The sequence below is a fragment of the Cynocephalus volans genome, chromosome 2 (genome assembly GCF_027409185.1).
Source record: "Cynocephalus volans isolate mCynVol1 chromosome 2, mCynVol1.pri, whole genome shotgun sequence".
NCBI classification, from domain to species: Eukaryota; Metazoa; Chordata; class Mammalia; order Dermoptera; family Cynocephalidae; genus Cynocephalus; species Cynocephalus volans.
In genome coordinates, this window is record NC_084461.1 from 228,341,608 (window position 1) to 228,359,997 (window position 18,390).

The following is an 18,390-nucleotide window of genomic DNA, read 5'->3' on the forward strand; positions in this document are numbered from 1 at the left end:
CCTACGGGACAGGAGCCTGAGTGACGGCTTGGAGCCCCAAAAGAGCAGGAGGTTGGCTGGGCTGGCACCCGAGTGCAGGGTACCTGTAGAGAGGCTGGAGGAGGCAGCCCTGGCTGAGCCTCCTTTGCCGAGGGCAGTAGGGCCCAGCCTTTACTTGTGAAGAGTGTGGACACCGAGGTTCTGCCGCACACCAGGGCTGCGCTTGGCCCCCGGCCCCCAGTTACCTGACCTCATTGAAGTGATTTTCATAGCTCCCATTACTGAGCCCTGCTCACCTCCAGGGTGCTGGCTGAGTTTGGCAAGGCAGAAACATTCGACGCCTATGCTCACCTTTCAGGAACCCACGTCTTGGCCACCCTGGTCTGCTTTGGGGTCAGGGCACCAGGCCTGGGTTGAGTCCAGGCAGAAGAGGCAGAACTGAGGGAAACTGCAGCCTGCCCTGAGTGGGGGCCTCGGTCCTGACGGGCCCTGCATGCCGGGATGGTCTCGGGCCCATTTAGGTCAGTCTGAGTGTGTTTGTCTTGCTGTGGAGATGGAAGGTGCAAATATCATGGCCCTCTCAGAGCCCACTCCTGTGAGCAGCAGGGTGGAGGTTGGAGGGGCTGGAAAAGAGGCCCCCCTCCTCCAAGTGGGCCTCGGCTGCCTGGGGAGGGGGTCCAGGAGGAGGGGTGGACGCGCAGCAGAGGGAGAGTGCAGAGCTCGGACCCGAAGGCCCGGGACTGACGCGTGGGCAGCAGAAGGACGTTTAAACTCACTCAGATCACATTTTTTGTCTACCACATGATAACAAATGCAAATTTTACAGAAATATGTTTGTAAGAAGCAGAAATCTTGCTGTTCACTGCTTACTCCTATTTTTGTTCCTATATTTATTTACATTTATTAATGGTTACTTTTTACAAGAATGGAAATATATTATGTAGGAAGTCTTTGAGGGTTTTTTTTTTTTTTTTTTTTTTTAAGTTTAGTTTGGGCATCTTTCATTTCAACAGGGATCAGAGAAATGGGATTTGGAGAGAAAACATTGTGGAGGGAGGAAGGTGGTGCAGCTCACTGGCCCTCCCAGGATGGCATTTGGGTACATGTTTGAGAAGGGCTTTGTGCCTGGGAAAGCATGACATCTCCTGCCATGGCCACACATCCTGGTGTGTCACTGAGTGTCCCTATACTGTATTTGGACTTCAGTCACTGGCTTTGGATACCACGGAGCCCTGTGTACACTCCAGCAGCACCTTCTCCCAGCTTCCCGGAAGGTCCCAGGGTAAATGTTCCAGGGTTGGAGAGGCTGGCAGGGTGGCTCCACCCAGGCCGGCCTCTGCTCCTCGGTGGGACAGCGGCCTGTGCAGGTCTCAGCCCTGCCCCTGTGGGCTCGCTCCTCTCAGTCCAGTGTAAGAAATGGTACTGGAGAAACACACGCCCTAGATGTAAACTCCAGTGGCTAAAACACCCACCCTGGCTGCTTATATAATCAGTTCCTCCATCGCTTTCTGTACCCCTTACTCTGCTTTATTAATCTTCATAGCGTTTTTCATCACTTGATACGTGACATCAGGGGTTGGCTGACTACACCCCCGCAGGCCACAACCTGCCTGCAGCCTGTCTTCCTACTGCCTGCAAGCTAAGGCTGCTTTTCTCATTTCAGACATTTTTAAAGTCTTAGGAAAACAAAACAAAAAACCCCACAAAAACGAGGAATATATCACAGAGTCTTACGTGACCCTCGGAGCCTCACAAAAGTTTGCTCACCCCAGGCATTACCTAATCATTGTGTTTTTGTTGTTGTCATTGCTGACATTTGTTTTCAGAAAATGTGGTTTTTTGAAGATCAGTGAATGAAAGAAGGAGGGCACGTGGGGAGGCTCGCACTGCATGGGAGAAAGATCAAAGCAGAGGGAGGAACGGAGCCCTGGGGATGAAACCCAGCAGGGCAGGACCATGGGCCCAGAGTGGGTGTCACGGTGCCGGAGGGACTGTAGCGGGTTGTGGAAACTGTGCCAAGCAATACCAACTACTTTGTGCAGCATCAGCTCCTGTAGAGTCAGACATGAGGATGACAGCAAAAGCATCTGTGGGCTGGAGTTAAGACAACTTCAAGTGACAAGGATGATCGTTTCCACCCCTGTGCCTTTTGGGCCACTCCACTACTTTCTTTTCTCCTTAAGGAAGAATAATAGGGCTTCGAGACTTAGATTTATCAGGCCCATGGTTATGGCATCCCCACAGTCTTTGGAATCTGTTTTACATATACTGTATATTGATTCTGCTCTTGTTGCAGTGTATTTATTTCCATTGCCAACATAAATATTTCTGTAACATGGCGAAGATATATTTATAAATTCTGTATTATTGGTTTTTCTCATGCTGCAAACACAGTTATCTCTTTGTTAATGAAAATGTATCTAGGAAATAGTAAGATTGGTTTATGAAGAAAGGTATGGGGAGGAAGGGAGGTGCTGCTGAGCTGGCGAGACTGTCCTTGGCCACAGCTGAAGGAGACGTTGCGGGGCTTCCAGGAGGTGCGTGTTTCATTGGAGGAAACTGCTCTCAGAGGCAAGGGATGCCTACAAAGTCCTTTTGCAAGTCAGATTGATGTGCTCATAGGTGTCAGCTCTGCTTTTAGCTTGGGAGACCCCAAAAGTCAGCAATCGCAGGCAGGAGATACAGAAGAGCAGCTCCCATTGGTCCCAAACCCAGTTTCAGGAGGGCACAGTGGAATAGAAGATATTGGTCCAAATGTAAGTGTGGAGGAGAGGCCAGGCTTAGCCATAGGGGATTCTAGTGCTAAATGTTACCAAAAGGTGAAGTAAGAACATAGAGATGGTGCCAGTGCTGACACCACGTTACTACATCAGCCAGGCCAGGCCAGGTGGGCAGCCTGGGGATGAGGCCTGGGAAGCCATTCTGCCTGAACCCCTCCTTGCCCAGGTCACTACTATCTCGGGGGGCCTCTGCTGGGCAGTTATGATCATGGCCCACAAATCAAGGGTCCAAATCACCTTCCATTGGATATGGATCTCTTGCTCATCCTGGGCTCACACTTTCCCAGGTCATCACTTTAGGTACCCTGGGTGCCTAAACTGTGTGCTGTTGATAAGGCAGCAGATTGGGTGCTGATGGGGAGGTATTTGCATGTACCTTAGCAGCAAGTTGGAAGTAACAAGATGGGCTATGGGCTCCTTCCTGGGGAGACAGATGATGGGCAAATGGGCAGATAGGCTCCAATCACGTGAGCCAGAAGCTTTGACATGCTGCCCGCCCATGCTTGCTAAGATCCAGGAGTGACCACTCTAGTCCCGTTACCCATGACCCCTTCACGTGGGCCGATGCTTCAACCATTTGAACTACTTGCTGGCAGTCTCATCAAAGAGTTCGCATTTATTAAACATTGACGATGTGCCGGGCATACGTCTGTGATCGTCACCTTCCCCAGCCCTGTGGGACAGGGCAAGTGATGAAAATGAAGTCCTCAGACATTAGAGGACTTGCCTCAGTCCGTGGTTCTGGAACATGCACATGCATCAGAATCCCATGGAGGGCTGTGAAAACAGACTGCTGAGTGCCACCCCCAGACTTTCTGATTCAGTACATCTAGGGTGGGGCCCAGGAATCTGCATTGCACATAATGCCCAGGTGCTGCTAATGCTGCAGCTCTGACGACCACCCTCTGAGAGCTATTGGTCTATGTCAAACAGCTAAGGCGTTCAGGGGCAGGACCACACCCAGGTCTGCCAGATTCCATAAGCTGTGTCTTTTTAGGTGATATGAACTACCCCCCGGTGTGTCCCAAATGAGCTGTGTTTTGCACACATCAGTGCCTTCTTGGGTACTGTCTTCTCTTCCTGGGACACTCTACTCCTTGGTTCTCCATCGGGCTGCCTCCTCCCGTCCTTCAGGACTTGGCTTCTTGTTTTCTCTTCTAGGAAGCCTTTCCTGAGCTCTGGCCCTGGGTTAGCTACTCCACCTCTGTGCTTCTGGGGTCCCCCATACAGACCTGTATTTCCGTCCTACTCACACTGTTTAGTCACTGTTGGTTTACTTCTATGACCATTTGCAGTCCCCCATTCCTTCCCTGTGTGCCTCACTGCTTTACCTTAGTAGACATCCAGGCACTGTTGGTAAAGTAACTGGCTCAGTAACTCCAGTGAGTTGCACTGTACACCTGAGGTTCACAGAGACCCCACCTACGATGGGCATGTCTCCGTCATCTCTCTGTGGTGGGGGTGACTGGGTACTCTCTAGCAGCTGTTGCTGAAGAGACTGACTTCAGAAAAGTACTAAATTGAGTGCACCCCCAGTGCAGCCTCTTCCTGGCAAAGCTTCCGTCACTTTTTTGGATGGATATCCTATCTGACTTCAACATCTGTCCTCTGCTGACTGCCCCTGTTGGCTTGGCAGTCTCGATGGCTGGTTGTCCCTGTTCTCCTTTATTCCTCCCTGTGTGTCCCTTCCAAAACTGTGCACTCTGACAAGAGCATGTCCGCCCCATGAAGATGATGGCTTTGGGGCATCAGTTGGGCCCTCCCACTGAAAGCCCCAGATAGCCTTTATGGGTTTATTCAGCCTGAGCTATGATGGTAGTGCCTGTGGTGTGCTGGGCATGTTAGTGAGCCTGGAAACCTTGGCTGAATGAGGGAATGGGCATCTGAGATAGGAGAGAACTCTCTGCATAGACGGAGGGTCTGAGAGGTGATGGTTGCAGGGCCAGGGGTGGGAGCCATGAGGCTGGCACTAGTAAGGTGGAGATGTAGTTTTGGGAGAGAACAATGAGCTATACTTAGACAGGAATTGACGCAGAGCCATAAACATTCAGGCTGCCTGCTTGTCACCCAGAGATGCTCCCTGAGCCTCTGGCCCTGAGCACCATCATGAATAAGTACCAAGAGGAAATCTCCGTTTCACATGTGGGGATGAAACAGCCATGCCGAGCTTCCTGGCAGCTATGCATTCATTGCATACTTATGGAAACTGCAGTAATTTAGAGCAGTTCAGTATTTAGACTCAACTGTGTAATTCATCCTGATGTTTCCCATTCATCAAAGCCTTGTGTTTGTTTGTATTACCATGAGAAAAATAAAGTGGGGAAAAAAGATCCCCCTTCCTTTCATTACAGGCAAATTACGACAGAGTTACAACCCTTGGGGCTGTTCAAGCAAAGGAACATCTTGCTTCAATTAGGTATAAATAATGGACAAGAATTAGAAAGATTTCTTTGTCAAATTTGTTATTTTATGATTCCTTTCATCTGTAATGTATTGAAGTGAGTACTGAGCCCTGTGTCTTGGCCACGTAGCAGGGACTGAAGCAACACTGTGGAATGTCTCCAAAGCAGGACGCGGCACCCACTGCTGGCCCCTCCGTGTGCCTGCTCTGAAGGCTGCCATCGGCTCCGGGTACAGGGCTGCAGACGTGAAGACTGGGCTGCTTCAGCTCCAGTCTTTCATGTTCTTGTGGTCTATTGGGGACCCAGACATATAAGCTCAGAATAATTGCTTCTGGTTACTGACCACTGACTTTGCATCAGGCACAGCTCAAAGAGCTGAACACACATTCCATTTAATCCTCATAGTAATCTTCTGCTTCTATCCCCATTTTTAAAATGTTTGGAAACTGAGGCACAAGGAAGTCAGCTAACTTGCCTGGGTTGGCAGTGTTAGTAATGGTAGGGCTGGGAGGCAAGGCAGGTAGTTGGACTCCGGAGCCCCGGCTGCCCTCACTCTGGTATGCTGCTCTCTGAAACCACGGAGGGATCATGCTGCCAGAGACGCCTGCAAGGTGTAGGCACCGTCAGGCCAGGAATGGGCTTCTCAGGAGAGAGGTGGCAGCTGGATCTTCAAGGGGCTTCTAGAAGTGTATGGGTGGGTGAATGATATAAGGGATTCCAATGGAGGGAGCTCCATGTCTGTTTCCATAGATGAGGAGTGCGTGGGATTTCTCATTTCAAGATTGTCTGTGGTGCTGGGGGTGGGTGGAGGACAGCAGCTGCAGAAAAGACCAGAAGATGAGGGTCATGTAGACCAGGTCAAGAAGATTGCCTCTTCCTATGTAAACAGTGACTTGGTCAGAGGTAGGGATGATGATTTGGGTTGAAGAGGAGAGACTGAGATTTCCAGAGGAGAAATAAATAAAGAGTGATTCCCTTGGAGGCTGGCGAGAGAGCCTGGCTCCCCACTGGGATTTTGTGTTTTGCAGTTCCTTCTGGTATGTGACAGTCTCTCAACACACTGAGCTGGGTACTGCTTGGGGTTCCAGGGGCAAGTAGGAACTTTGTACCCACTGGTCCTTCCTGCTCTGACTATTCCCCCTTCGCCAAAGTATCTCCTCCTCCACTCCCAGCTCAGGCGTCTGCTTTGAGGCTGCAGGTGGGTCTTCCAGGATGTGTTCCCTCCCTCCAATGTGCACCTGGCTGGAGCTACCTGCCTCTCCGCCATGTGCAATTAACCCAAGTGCTTTGTTTTATCTTCATATCTTTTAACCAATTGTCAACATTCAAAAAATCAGGAAATCTCATTTAAAAAATTCAGTTTTTAGGGCTGGCCCCGTGGTTCACTCAGGAGAGTGCGGCGCTGAGAGTGCCAAGGTCACGGGTTTGGATCCTATGTACGGATGGCTGGTGCGCTCACTGATTGAGTGTGGTGTGGACCACACCCTGCTGAGGGTTGTGATCCCTTTACCAGTTGGGAAAGAAAAAAAAAAAAATTCTGTTTTAAAATTTTTTTTGAAAACAAATAGTGGGGGGTGGGGTCAAAGTCAATGATTGGCTGGAACCCCAGCACAGCCGTGAGCTTTGGGGGTGGGGGGTGGGGTGCCTCTTAACTGATCCCGTCCCTGAGTGTGTCTGCCCCATACCAGCTCTGAGTACCAGGGGCCAATCACCATCATCCAACTTCTTGCCATCATGGTACTCTCTCTTGCCCAGCCTCTGCGGGCATTTGAGTTGGAGATCTTCAGTGTATAGCGTCTCATGTTGTCCTCACTCTAATTTAAATGGTGAGTAAGTATCTGTTTGTATGTCTGTTTCTGCAGCTGGACTATAAGCTCCCCAAGGGCAGAGTCATGTCTGTTTATCCTCTTATCCCTTGAGCTCAGCACAGAACCTGGTTTTAGGTCCTCAATAACCTTACTGATTTAGTCTACACTCACACTTGTGATAGAATGAGGGCCTGGCAAGTCCCTCTCAGGGCTGAGGGACTCGAGCTGTTGGGTGTTGGGTGTGAGGAATGTGAACAGTGGTCTGCAGTGCGGCTCAGGCTTCAGGAAGGGCTTGCAACCCATTTATATCCCTAAAGTGTGCTGTGTGCAGCACATATCCATTCCTCGCTGCCTTTCTGCATTTCAGGACATTCCAGGACCTGTCCAAACAAGTGGAGATGTCTTATGGCACCGTCCGGGATTCTGCAGTGTACGAGTACTTCCGAGCCAAGGGCACCAACCCCCTGGAGCAGGACAGCACGTTTGCCGAGCTCTGGCGGACCATCAGCAAGAACGGAGGTGCTGACAACTGTGTGTCCAGTCCTTCAGAAGGCATCAGGAAGGTAGGCGGGAGCTGGCACTTGGGCACGTGCGCTGGGACAGAGGCCGCGGGTGTGGCTATTTCCGAGTTCGGAGACATCTTCCCAGAGGCATCTGCCATTGCATGGCCCTGGCAGGGTAGTCCTTCTTCACACATTCTTTAGGTAGATGCCCCTTCCTGGCAGCAGAAGCAGAGGGACTGCTCATGATGTGCCTCCTGAGATTCCAGGAGCGTGCTGGGCGGGCAAGAGCAGGCAGATGAAGCCCGAGCCCTGGACCGCCCTCCTCATGAGACAGTGGGGTGGGGGCACAGAGGGGCCTGCCCACCCAGGTGAGAACGCTGGGCAGCAGCAGAAGCAGAGCAGCAGGTGAGAGGTGGAGGGAATGAGGGTGGAGGTTCGGGACAGGGTGGGTGCACTGTGAGCTGGCCTGGCGCTCTGGGAGGGGAAGATCCGGCCACGTGGGCAAGGCGTATCTTTGGGCTGTGCTGTGCAGAAGCGGTGGATTCAGGGACAAAGCCTGTACAGAGCAAAACCTTACCTCGGGAGGTCAGGTGGGAAGAGGCCAGGCCAGAGAGAAGAGGGTGGGGAAAGGCTGCCCCCTCTCGAGCAGCGTGCTGGCTGCTGCTCATTGATTTCAGTTCACTTCCCACCAGGGCCCGAATTAGCACTGCTGCCCATTACACAGATGAGGGTCAGTCGCACTCCCAGTCAGGTTCTGCCCCCTGGACTCCCTGGGTCCAGGCTGAGGATTTGGTATTGATCTGCCACACGCTGCTGTGTGGCTTTTGATGAGGATGAAAATGGTGGGATGAAAGTGCTGTCAAAAGGCTGCTTCTGGGGCTTGTGTCCTTCTGTCCAGTGTTTCCCACATGCAGTGCTGCTGTCCTTGAGGTCATTAGTGAGCCGTGTGAGAAAGATGCACAGCACTCCTGCCTCTCTGAGCAGACCGCTGCCCGGCTGCCTCAGTATCTCCTCCCGTCTTTCCGTACTCTACCAACGCACTGCCTCCGTGGAGCCTTCTCACACACACAGTCACACACACACACACAGAGTCACACACACACACACACACACACACACACTCACACACTCACACACACACACACACACAGTCACACACACACACACACAGTCACACACACACACACACTCACACAGTCACACACACACACACACACACACAGTCACACACACACACAGAGAGTCTAACACACACCCATGGGCCCCCCTCTCCAGCCACTCTGACTGCCCTGCCTTCCTGCAGAGGAAAGTGGATGTGGGGACAGCCTGGGGCAAGCTTTGAGGCTACCAGTGTCCACCATCCTGCTCTTCATGATGAGAAGGGTCCTCAGCAATCTGCCAGCCTCTCCCAGGGGAGCCCCAGAGGGTCCAGGGAGAGAGGCCTGAGTCCTGCTTTGGAGCGCCTGGCTGCAGTGCTGTGCAGGTGAGTGCCCGCTGGGAACATGTTCTCGCACAGCCCTTGGCTCCAGGTGACTTTTCCTTGCTTTTTAGCCATGTTGAACAGCAGAAAATGGCTGGGTTCTGGAGCCTGACACATTTGGAGGTGAATCACAGTTCCACACTTCACCAATGGTATAAAATGCAGCACACCACAGTCCCTTTCTGGAAGCTCTTGGAGATGAGAGCAGCTTGGGCAAATTCCCATTTGGGGGTCTCCTTAGAGACTTAAAATATCTAAAAAAAAATACATATTATGGGAGATTTTGAATGTTTACATTTAATCAAGTGATACTTTAACAAAAATAATAGAATGCAATGTAACTGTGCTATTCTCATGCTCACAAGATTTATTAGAACGTTTTAATTTTCAGTGCACTGCAAGGAAAGGCACTCTAGCTTCGAGCTGCCAGGTCTTTCTTCATCCCTGACAGCGAATCTTTGTGGCTGTAGGTGACCTCATTTGGAGATAATGAACACAAAGTTGATTGAAGGCCTTTTGTGAATGTGAGGCCCAGGCCAAATGGCCTTCGAGTTCCCTCTCCCAGCTTTCTCTGTCCCTCAGAGAGAGCCAATACTCCATGCACACAGGACCTTATGAAGATTCATTGAAGCAGTGCTACAGAAAACACTTTAAAAAGAAAAGATAGCTACTTTTGACTTTATTAAACTGCTATTCATTACAAGACATTTTAAAGAAAATAAAAAGGCTAGTCACACTGGGAGGGGATACTTATTATACATATAACCAGTGTAGGATTAATATTAGTAATATATCAAGAACTTTTCCAAATCCGTAAGAAAAGCTCAAACAATTTAGTAGAAAAATGAGCAAAAGGCTAAAAGACTTGCACAGCCCTTTCAAAGAAGAGGCGACACATATGGCCAATAATGACTTGAAGAGATGTTCGAAGCCATTGGTGATCTGCAAAATGCGAAGCAGGACCATTAAAGATACATCATTCTACACCAGTTAGACTGGCACAAGACGAGACGAGAGGTGGTAGAGAGAACGTGGAGTAACAGGTGGCTAATTGCTGATGGGAGTGTACTCAGTACAACCACTTTGGAAAAGAGTTTATCATTCTCCTGTAAAAAGGGACATTTATGTATCCTACAGCCCAGCAGTTCCACTCCAGTATATCCACCCAAAATAAATGTCCACATGCACTCCTGGAAACAAGAAAGGCCATGGTAGCCTTGCTTATAGAACCAAAACTCTGGAAACAATCCAAGTGACCATTAACAGGGGAAAAAAAAAATACTGTCTGCAACGAAATGGATGAACTATGGCTTCATTCAATAGTATGGATGAATCTTAGCAAAATAATGTTGAGTAAAAAAGAATTAAAGGCAATTTCATATGGGTCAACTAATAGAAAATAATCTATTACATTATACCCTTTAAAAAATGTATGAAACAAACATGTACACACATCCAAAACAGTGACAAAATAGAAGATTCTCCGTAGTGGTTGCTGCAGATGGGAGAGGCAGAGCCCCGGGAAGGAGAGAAGCACATTGCTGGATGTAAATCAGGGGTGAGTGTTAGGTTTAGATTAGCAGGAGTTTTCAAAGTTATTTTTATTTCTCATTATAATAAAGAATAACCGAGTTAATTTAAAAAGAGAGCCATGCCCGAACAGGTGGATGGGTGTCGTGAAGCGAGGGTTGTCATTAACCCCATTCTGTGGACCTATGCGCTCTTCCAAATAAAGAAGTCCAGACCACGTCAGGCAGGATCAGCTCCCCGCATGGGCCAGCCCTTCCCTCCTGCAAGCTCCACATGCCGTGCCTGGCCTGCCCTTGCGCTTCCTGGGCCACAGGAGGCAGCACACACCGTGAAAGCCCTCTGGAGGGTGATGCGTCTGGAGGTGCGGCGTCAGGAATGCGCCTCCTTGTCATCTTGCTGACTCTAATCCATTGGCGACGCAGTAGTAGTCAGTCCTTCACCCTCTGGCGATATTTAGAGTCTTACTTGTGAATAAAGCAATGTGAAAAATAAGGAATAGCCTTACAGCACAGAATCTAATCTTTCCTTCACTGTATAGGATGCGTTACGTTTATGACACCTTCATTTTATAAACCCCAAGCTGGCTTTGGAGGTCACAAATCTCTCTCTTGCATTTGGATCTCTAAGAAAAAAGCTGACTGCCGGAGCTAGACAAATGTTAAGAGTTTTATGACTAGTGTCATAAAAGTGAGTTTATAGTATTGTCAGAAAAGAAGTGTGCTGCATTTTTTACTGGTAGAAAAGCTCAGATTTACTCTCAAATCTTCCTTCTTCATGTGCCTGTTTGGGTGGCCATAGGACCTAGATGCTCGTCTAAGGTTCTTCTCACCTGCTACTATGGCACTGCCTCAGCCTCCTGCCCCACCAGCAGGCTATGGCTTCAGAAACCTTGTGAGTCCCTGCGCCTGCAGCAGACCAGGCTGGAGATTGCCACGCCCTGACTGAGGACTATGACTAGAATCCAGCAACCATTAGGAAAAATCCAGCAAGTAGAGTTATGAGCTTGAGCCTCATATTTTGGGAGGAATATCTTTTCCAAATTCCAAACAGAGGCTGCTTCTGTGCAGTGCAAACAGCCTGGCAAAGCCCTCCGAGAGACTGTTCTTGGAAACTTCTTTAGCAATGAAAGGACAATCACACTTGTAATTTCCAGTTGCTCTTTGGTGACCCTGGCTCCATTTCCAGAGAGTGCTTGGTAGTGGAGCGATGTCTAATTGCAACAAAAGTCAAGGAGCTTGGTATCTAGGGTGAGCTTGGTATCTAGGGTAACCTTGGAGAGCTGCTATTATTTTTTTCTTGGGAGTGATGTGGCTGTTAATGACTTAAAGCAATTTAGGCGAGAACTGCTTAGCAAGAGGTGAACCCTTTTCTGCAGTATCAGAACCAGAAAAAATTTATGTCATGGTTGTCCCACCACTGAAATCTGCTCTTTTGTGCCAGTGGTCACTGAGACAGGACAAGGGCAGATCTTCCTGGGCCCCGGTGAAGAGGTCATGAAAAATTGGGAAGAGGAGGAAATTTGTATTTATTAAGTGACCACAATACACAGTTTTTACAACAAACCTACCCGGCACCCAGTAAGTCTTAATAGATACTGGATTGTTCCTGAGTGAGTCATCTGTCTGCTGTCAGGCTGAGGAGAGGCAGATAAACTGGGACATGGTTTTTGTCATCAGTTAGTGGGTTACCTTCCTTAGATTCCCTGATGGAGGGGACAAGTGAAATAGCTTCAGGGTTCCTTTCAGGCTTGTCTCTTGATAACATTCTCTTGGGGTAAGAGATGTGTCACAGAGAGAGGAGAGAGGCAGCTTTCATTACTGCCAGCCACATGCACCTATCAGGCCAGAGGAAACACTACACCAAGGGTTGGCAAACTATGGCTCCTGGTTGAATTTGGGCCAGAGCTTGATTTTGTAAATAAAGTTTTATTGGAACACAACTTCACCAGTTCATTTATGTACCATATAGGGCTTCTGTCCTGCTACTTCAGAAAAGTTCAGTAGTTGCGACAGAGACCATATGGCCCACAAAGCCTAAAGCATTTATCTGGCCCTTTATAAAAAAAAGTTTGAAGACTACTGTTCTAGAGCAAGGGGGCACTGCCCCAAGCTCTACATCATCTAACAGCTCACGGGCACCTGTAGTATTACATCATCTAGCTCTGTACACTATAATAGCTCATGGGCACCTGTAGAATTACATCCTCTAGCTTTGCACACTCTAACTGCTCACGGGCACCTGTAGAATTACATCCTCTAGCTCTGCACACTAATTGCTCATGGGCACCAGTAGAATTACATCATCTAGCTCTGCACACTCTAACAGCTCACGGGCACCTGTAGAATTACATCCTCTAGCTCTGCACACTCTAACAGCTCACGGGCACCTGTAGAATTACATCCTCTAGCTCTGCACACTCTAACTGCTCACGGGCACCTGTAGAATTACATCCTCTAGCTCTGCACACTCTAACTGCTCACGGGCACCTGTAGAATTACATCCTCTAGCTCTGCACACTAATCGCTCTCAGGCACCTGTAGAATTACGTCATCTAGCTCTGCACACTCTAACTGCTCACGGGCACCTGTAGAATTACATCCTCTAGCTCTGCACACTCTAACTGCTCACGGGTACCTGTAGAATTACACCCTCTAGCTCTGCACACTCTAACAGCTCACGGGCACCTGTAGAATTACATCCTCTAGCTCTGCACACTAATCGCTCTCAGGCACCTGTAGAATTACATTATCTAGCTCTGCACACTCTAATAGCTCACGGGCGCCTGTAGAATTACATCCTCTAGCTCTGCACACTCTAACTGCTCACGGGCACCTGTAGAATTACATCCTCTAGCTCTGCACACTAATTGCTCATGGGCACCAGTAGAATTACATCATCTAGCCCTGCACACTCTAACTGCTCACGGGCACCAGTAGAATTACATCATCTAGCCCTGCACGCTCTAACTGCTCTCAGGCACATGTAGTAAGCAGCTCATCCTCTAGTTCTGCACCATCCAATAGTATGCAAGCTCTGTTGTTCCTTGTCCTTTCCAGGTCTATCTATGGTGGCCTAGAAAGTTCTCCCTTACTCTGCTAGGACCCAGCTTTATTCCCTGCCTGGCCTAGAGTCTCCCTTTGAAATCTGTTGAGGAGTCTCTATGTACCAGGAGCTGCGCCAGATGATTTGCATATTTATCACTCTCATTCTGAACAGGCTATCTGATCCTCATTAACTCTTCAGAAACTGGACCTGAGCCTCAGAGAGATTAAGTGACTTGCCCAAGGTCCCCCAGACATGAAGGGGCACAGGCATCAAAACCTGACTCCAACTGTGCCTCTTCCCATGGCGTGACATTGCCATTTCTCCCTCTCGGTGCGTTTCCACCACCTTGTGTCCTTTTTATTTGTGCTCTCATTTCCCTTCCTCTCTGACACCAAAGCAGTAAAATATATTCCTGACTCCTCTGTTTAAAAAGCCTCACCCCTCCCTCCATGTGTCACAGCAATGGTTACTTACGTCTGTGACTTTATCTTTTCATTCTCAAACTATTAAAATATCCATTGAGATACAGAATTGAGCTGGCAAGTGGTTCAAATTTATATGATAATAACTTTGTCACATGAAGTCAGATTTTAATGTTGCTGGTGGTTTTTTGTTTTTTTTGTTTTTTTTTTCTTTAGCTTGGTCAACTCCATCAACTACCATTCAGCATAACACAATTTCTGTGCAGTGCCGGGGCTGCTCTGAATCACCAATTCATTAAGCCCTTCCGTGAATCAGACCTAATATTTAATAACATTGTCAAATAGCATATAGTGTTAATAGTTTAAATGTCAATCTTCACGGCTCATTGAGCTCTTTGAATAAACCGACAAGTAGTTTGTTTCAGACCTATGGTTAGAGATAGTATTTTTCAGAGGCAAGTAGCTTTGGAGGCCAGCCCTTGAAAAAGAAAAGTGGTTTTTTTCCACCCAGTAAATATTGCTGAGGTCACAAAATGTGCATGCAAATGCTGAAAGAAAACAGGCCACAAATCTTATTTGTTTCCATCGCCGATCTGATCTGATGCATGCCCTGGCCCCATGCTCTGCGGGGGCCTCACCTCTCAGCTCTGGCGTTTCCTCCTCCTTTCTGTTCTCCTTGCGCACACTCCCAGAGTGTCTGGGGCCATACCCTGTGGCAGAAAAGATGGTCCCCAGAAGGACTGCATCTTCCATGGATGGATCAGAAACTTTGGCACCCCACAGCTCCCTCCATTGGGAAGGAGCGAGGTGATGATGGTAGCCTTCTATGTGGCAGGTTCCATGGCATGCTGGCAGGACCTGCTGTGAAGTTGGAGAGGCTTATATGTGATGGCACTTTTTTGTACCTTTGGGATGCTAGATTCAAAGACTGAGAGAATTTGGCCAAGATGATGGAAGAGATGCAGGTCTGGCCTCCCAGAAAAGGGACCAGTAGGGACTAAGTATCCCTGGGTGGTAAAAAGTAAGTACATGCTCCCAGTGGCAGCAAGGATCCTGGTAGCTTGCCCCACGGCACCAACTGTGTCCTTTCTCTGCTTCCGAGCCCGCACGGGCCAGGGATCCTATGACCTCCGTCTTTCCCAGCCATTCACATTGGAGTGTCTTCACCTTTATACCTTTTATACTTGCTCAAAAAGCACCGTATCCGTTTTGCGCATTGAATGATCCTTCACTTTATTCATTCATTTATGAACCTACTCATCCATTCAAGAAATGTAATTTGAGAAGCTTCTTTCTTCTAGGAATTAGAAGTGAGTTTTAAATTCCACTTTCAACCTAGTTTAATCTGTGCCTTTGAATTTACCTTTCTGAGTCTGTGAGACTTGAGAAAAGCCTACTCAGATTAGTTGTGAGTTTACCACGTGTAAGGTCTAAAGCAGACAGTGTGGGTTATCACACGAGATATACAGTAGGTAGGTGTCAGCAAACTGTCTTAGCATCTATACCATGTTAGGAAAAGAAGATTGGAAAAAAAAAGACAGTGCTTAGTCTGTTTATGAGATATAATTGACATACAGTAGATTAATAAAATGTTCATATATTAAGTGTCCATTCATGAGTTTAGACAATTGTATACAATTGTGTAATAACCACCCAAAACAAGATATAGAATATTTTCAGCACCTTAAAAAGTTTTTTGTCACTGTCTAGTTGCTTATCCCCACACCCAGAAGCAACCAGTTACAGATTTCTAGCACCACAGACTAAAGTTACCTGCCGCTGCAGTACGTGCAACTGGAATCATATAGAATATATGTATTTATGTTTGACTTCTTTCACCCAACAAAATGCCTGTGAAATTTTGAAGTTGTGGATATCAGCTCTTTCTCTCTCTCTTTCTCTCTTTCTCTCACTGTCTTCTTTCTTTCCGTCCTTCCTTCCTTCTTTCTGTAGGATTCCGCTGCATGACTAAACCGCAATTTCTTTATCCATTCTCCACTTGACCTATGTTTTAGTTGTTGCCAGTTCAGGGCTTCCATAAATAAGACAATATGAACATTTTTATGCAAGTCTTTTGTTGAGATGTGTTTCCATTTTTCTTTGTTACATAATAAAGGGTGAAGTGATTCCTGGGTTGTAGGGCAGACATGTTTCCTGCTGTGTGGAGCTGCCTAACCACCTACAGTGTGGTCATTCTATTTTGCACTCCCTCTAGTAACACACTGCCTGTGTCCTTGTAAGGTCCAGTTGCTGCACACCCTAACCGACACTCGGAGTGCCAGTCTTTTTGACTGCAGCCAGTTTAGTGGGTGTGAATAGACATCTCATTATTGTTTTCACTTGAATTCCTTTGGTGACTGGTGATGTTGAGCACTTTTTCATATGCTTCCTGGCCATCCATATATTTTCTTTTATGAAGTGTGTGCTCAAGTCTTTTGTTAATTTTTATTGGGCTCTTTATCTTTTCATTGCTGATTTATGTGAGTCTTTTATATATTCTTGATATAAGTCCTTGAACAAACACAAGTACTGCAAATATAATTCTCAGTCTGTAACTTGCCCATTTATTTTCTTAATGGTGTCTTTTAGAAATTTTTAAATTATGATAAAAAGCCATATATCAGGTTTTTCTCTTTTCTTTTATGGTTAGTGCTTTTTGTATCCTATCTAAAAATGTTTTATCTACTCCAAAGTTGCAAACTTTTTTCTAGAAGTTTTTACATTTAGTGCTATGCTGCATCTCAAATTACTATGTGTGTATAGAATTAGGAAGTGGTCCAGGTTCACTTTTTTTCTACATGTATATCCAATTGACCTACCATCATTTGTTAAAAACGCTTATAATTACTCAACAAATAGACTAGGTGCCTTGATTGAAAATTAACTGGTCATATACCTGTTGGTCTATTTCTGGATTCTCTTTTGTGTTCCATTGATCTAATGTCTAGTCTGATGCCAGTACAAAAATGTCTTCATCACTATAGCTTTTAGTAATTCCTTAAATCCATAGTATAAGTCTTTCAAGTTTGTTCTTCTTTAACAAGATTGGGTAATTCTAGATCTTTTGCATTTCCATTTAAGTTTCAGAATCATCTTATCGATTTCTTCAAAAAAGCCTGTTGAGGTTTTGATAGCTATTATATTTAATAAATGGATCATTTATTAAATCATTTAGTAAGTGATCATTTATTAAATGAACATGGTTTTCCTGTTAAAAAATCTTTTGACTTCATTGATTTTGACTGTTGTATTTATATTTTATTGATTTTAGCTTTTTTTTTGTAAAAAAAAAACCTTTTTAATTCTATTTATTTTGGTTATTATTCACTCTTATGTCTTATAGCTTCTTAATGTTAAGACTTAGATCATTAATTTTATGCTTGATCTCTTTCCTAATATAGGCACTAGAGCTATAAATTTCCCTCTCAGCACTGTTTTAGCTGCACCCCATGAATTTTTGTATGTTTTGTTTTTATTGTCAGTCAGTTCAGAATGTGAAGTCTCAGACTTAATTTTTTAAAGATATCCCTATTGAGTTCTGGAGGATAGCAGATGGCTGTGGTTTCATATGGAAAAAGCTGTGGGGCACAGAACAGGGGTATATTCTGCTTAGTGAGGTTGAAGGATGCTTCCTAAGATAGTCCTATCATGCCCACACATTTTATAATCCATATGCCTCAATTCCTTTCTGTTTTGAAGATAAAAGTGTAAGAAGTGGGAAGCAGGAAATAAAATATACAAAAATATAATGGAAATTAGAGAGGCAGAAAAGACAGTGGAACTTCATGTGAACAAAACCCGTTTTTATTTCTGCTAAGTGTATAGCTTCCTTGCAGGAGAATAAGGACAGAGGTATTTCACTGCTTAACGTCTACTGTCTTCAAAATCCCTTCTCTCGGTCTTGGGCTTTAGCCTCTAGAATTCTAGATGCTCTGGCCAAGTGAAATGTGCCTGAGCCTTCTTCACATTTTGTGGTCCAGCCTAACTCCAAATGCACTTAAATATCCCTCAATCCATGTCACCTTTTACAATAATAAGCAGTTTTGAGAGGAAATCTTTATGTTATGTGTTTATAATTTACATATGTATATGCTATCATTAAGAAAAATTTAAAATATTCCAGAAAATAAAAAATAAAAATAATCAGAAGGAAACCAATCAAATATCCTTTTTTTCCCCCACATAAACGTGGCTCCAAGAATTCTTGTGTGTACTTTGTCTAGTCTTTTTTTGAATTTCTCCAAAATTTTAATGTAATTGTGATGTTATAAAAATATATTTTATCTTGAATTTTTCTAACACTGTTGTAAAACTTTATCAAAATCATTTAGTGGTTAATTAATATTTCATCAAATAGATGCCAACTATATTTAGTCTCTTCTCGATTGTTATTTGGATCACTTCCATTTTTTCACAAATATAAATAATATTGTAATGAGCA

The 18,390-nt window shown here is 46.1% G+C and overlaps 1 protein-coding gene across 1 annotated transcript in view; it reads left to right on the forward strand.

The window, feature by feature from the left end:
• GRID1 (glutamate ionotropic receptor delta type subunit 1) overlaps positions 1–18,390 on the forward strand; it is a 709,310-nt gene that overhangs the window by 658,193 nt on the left and 32,727 nt on the right. The window contains exon 13 of the mRNA XM_063087271.1: positions 7,337–7,532. Coding sequence (XP_062943341.1) covers positions 7,337–7,532 — 196 coding nt within the window. The remainder of the gene's footprint in view (positions 1–7,336; positions 7,533–18,390) is intronic.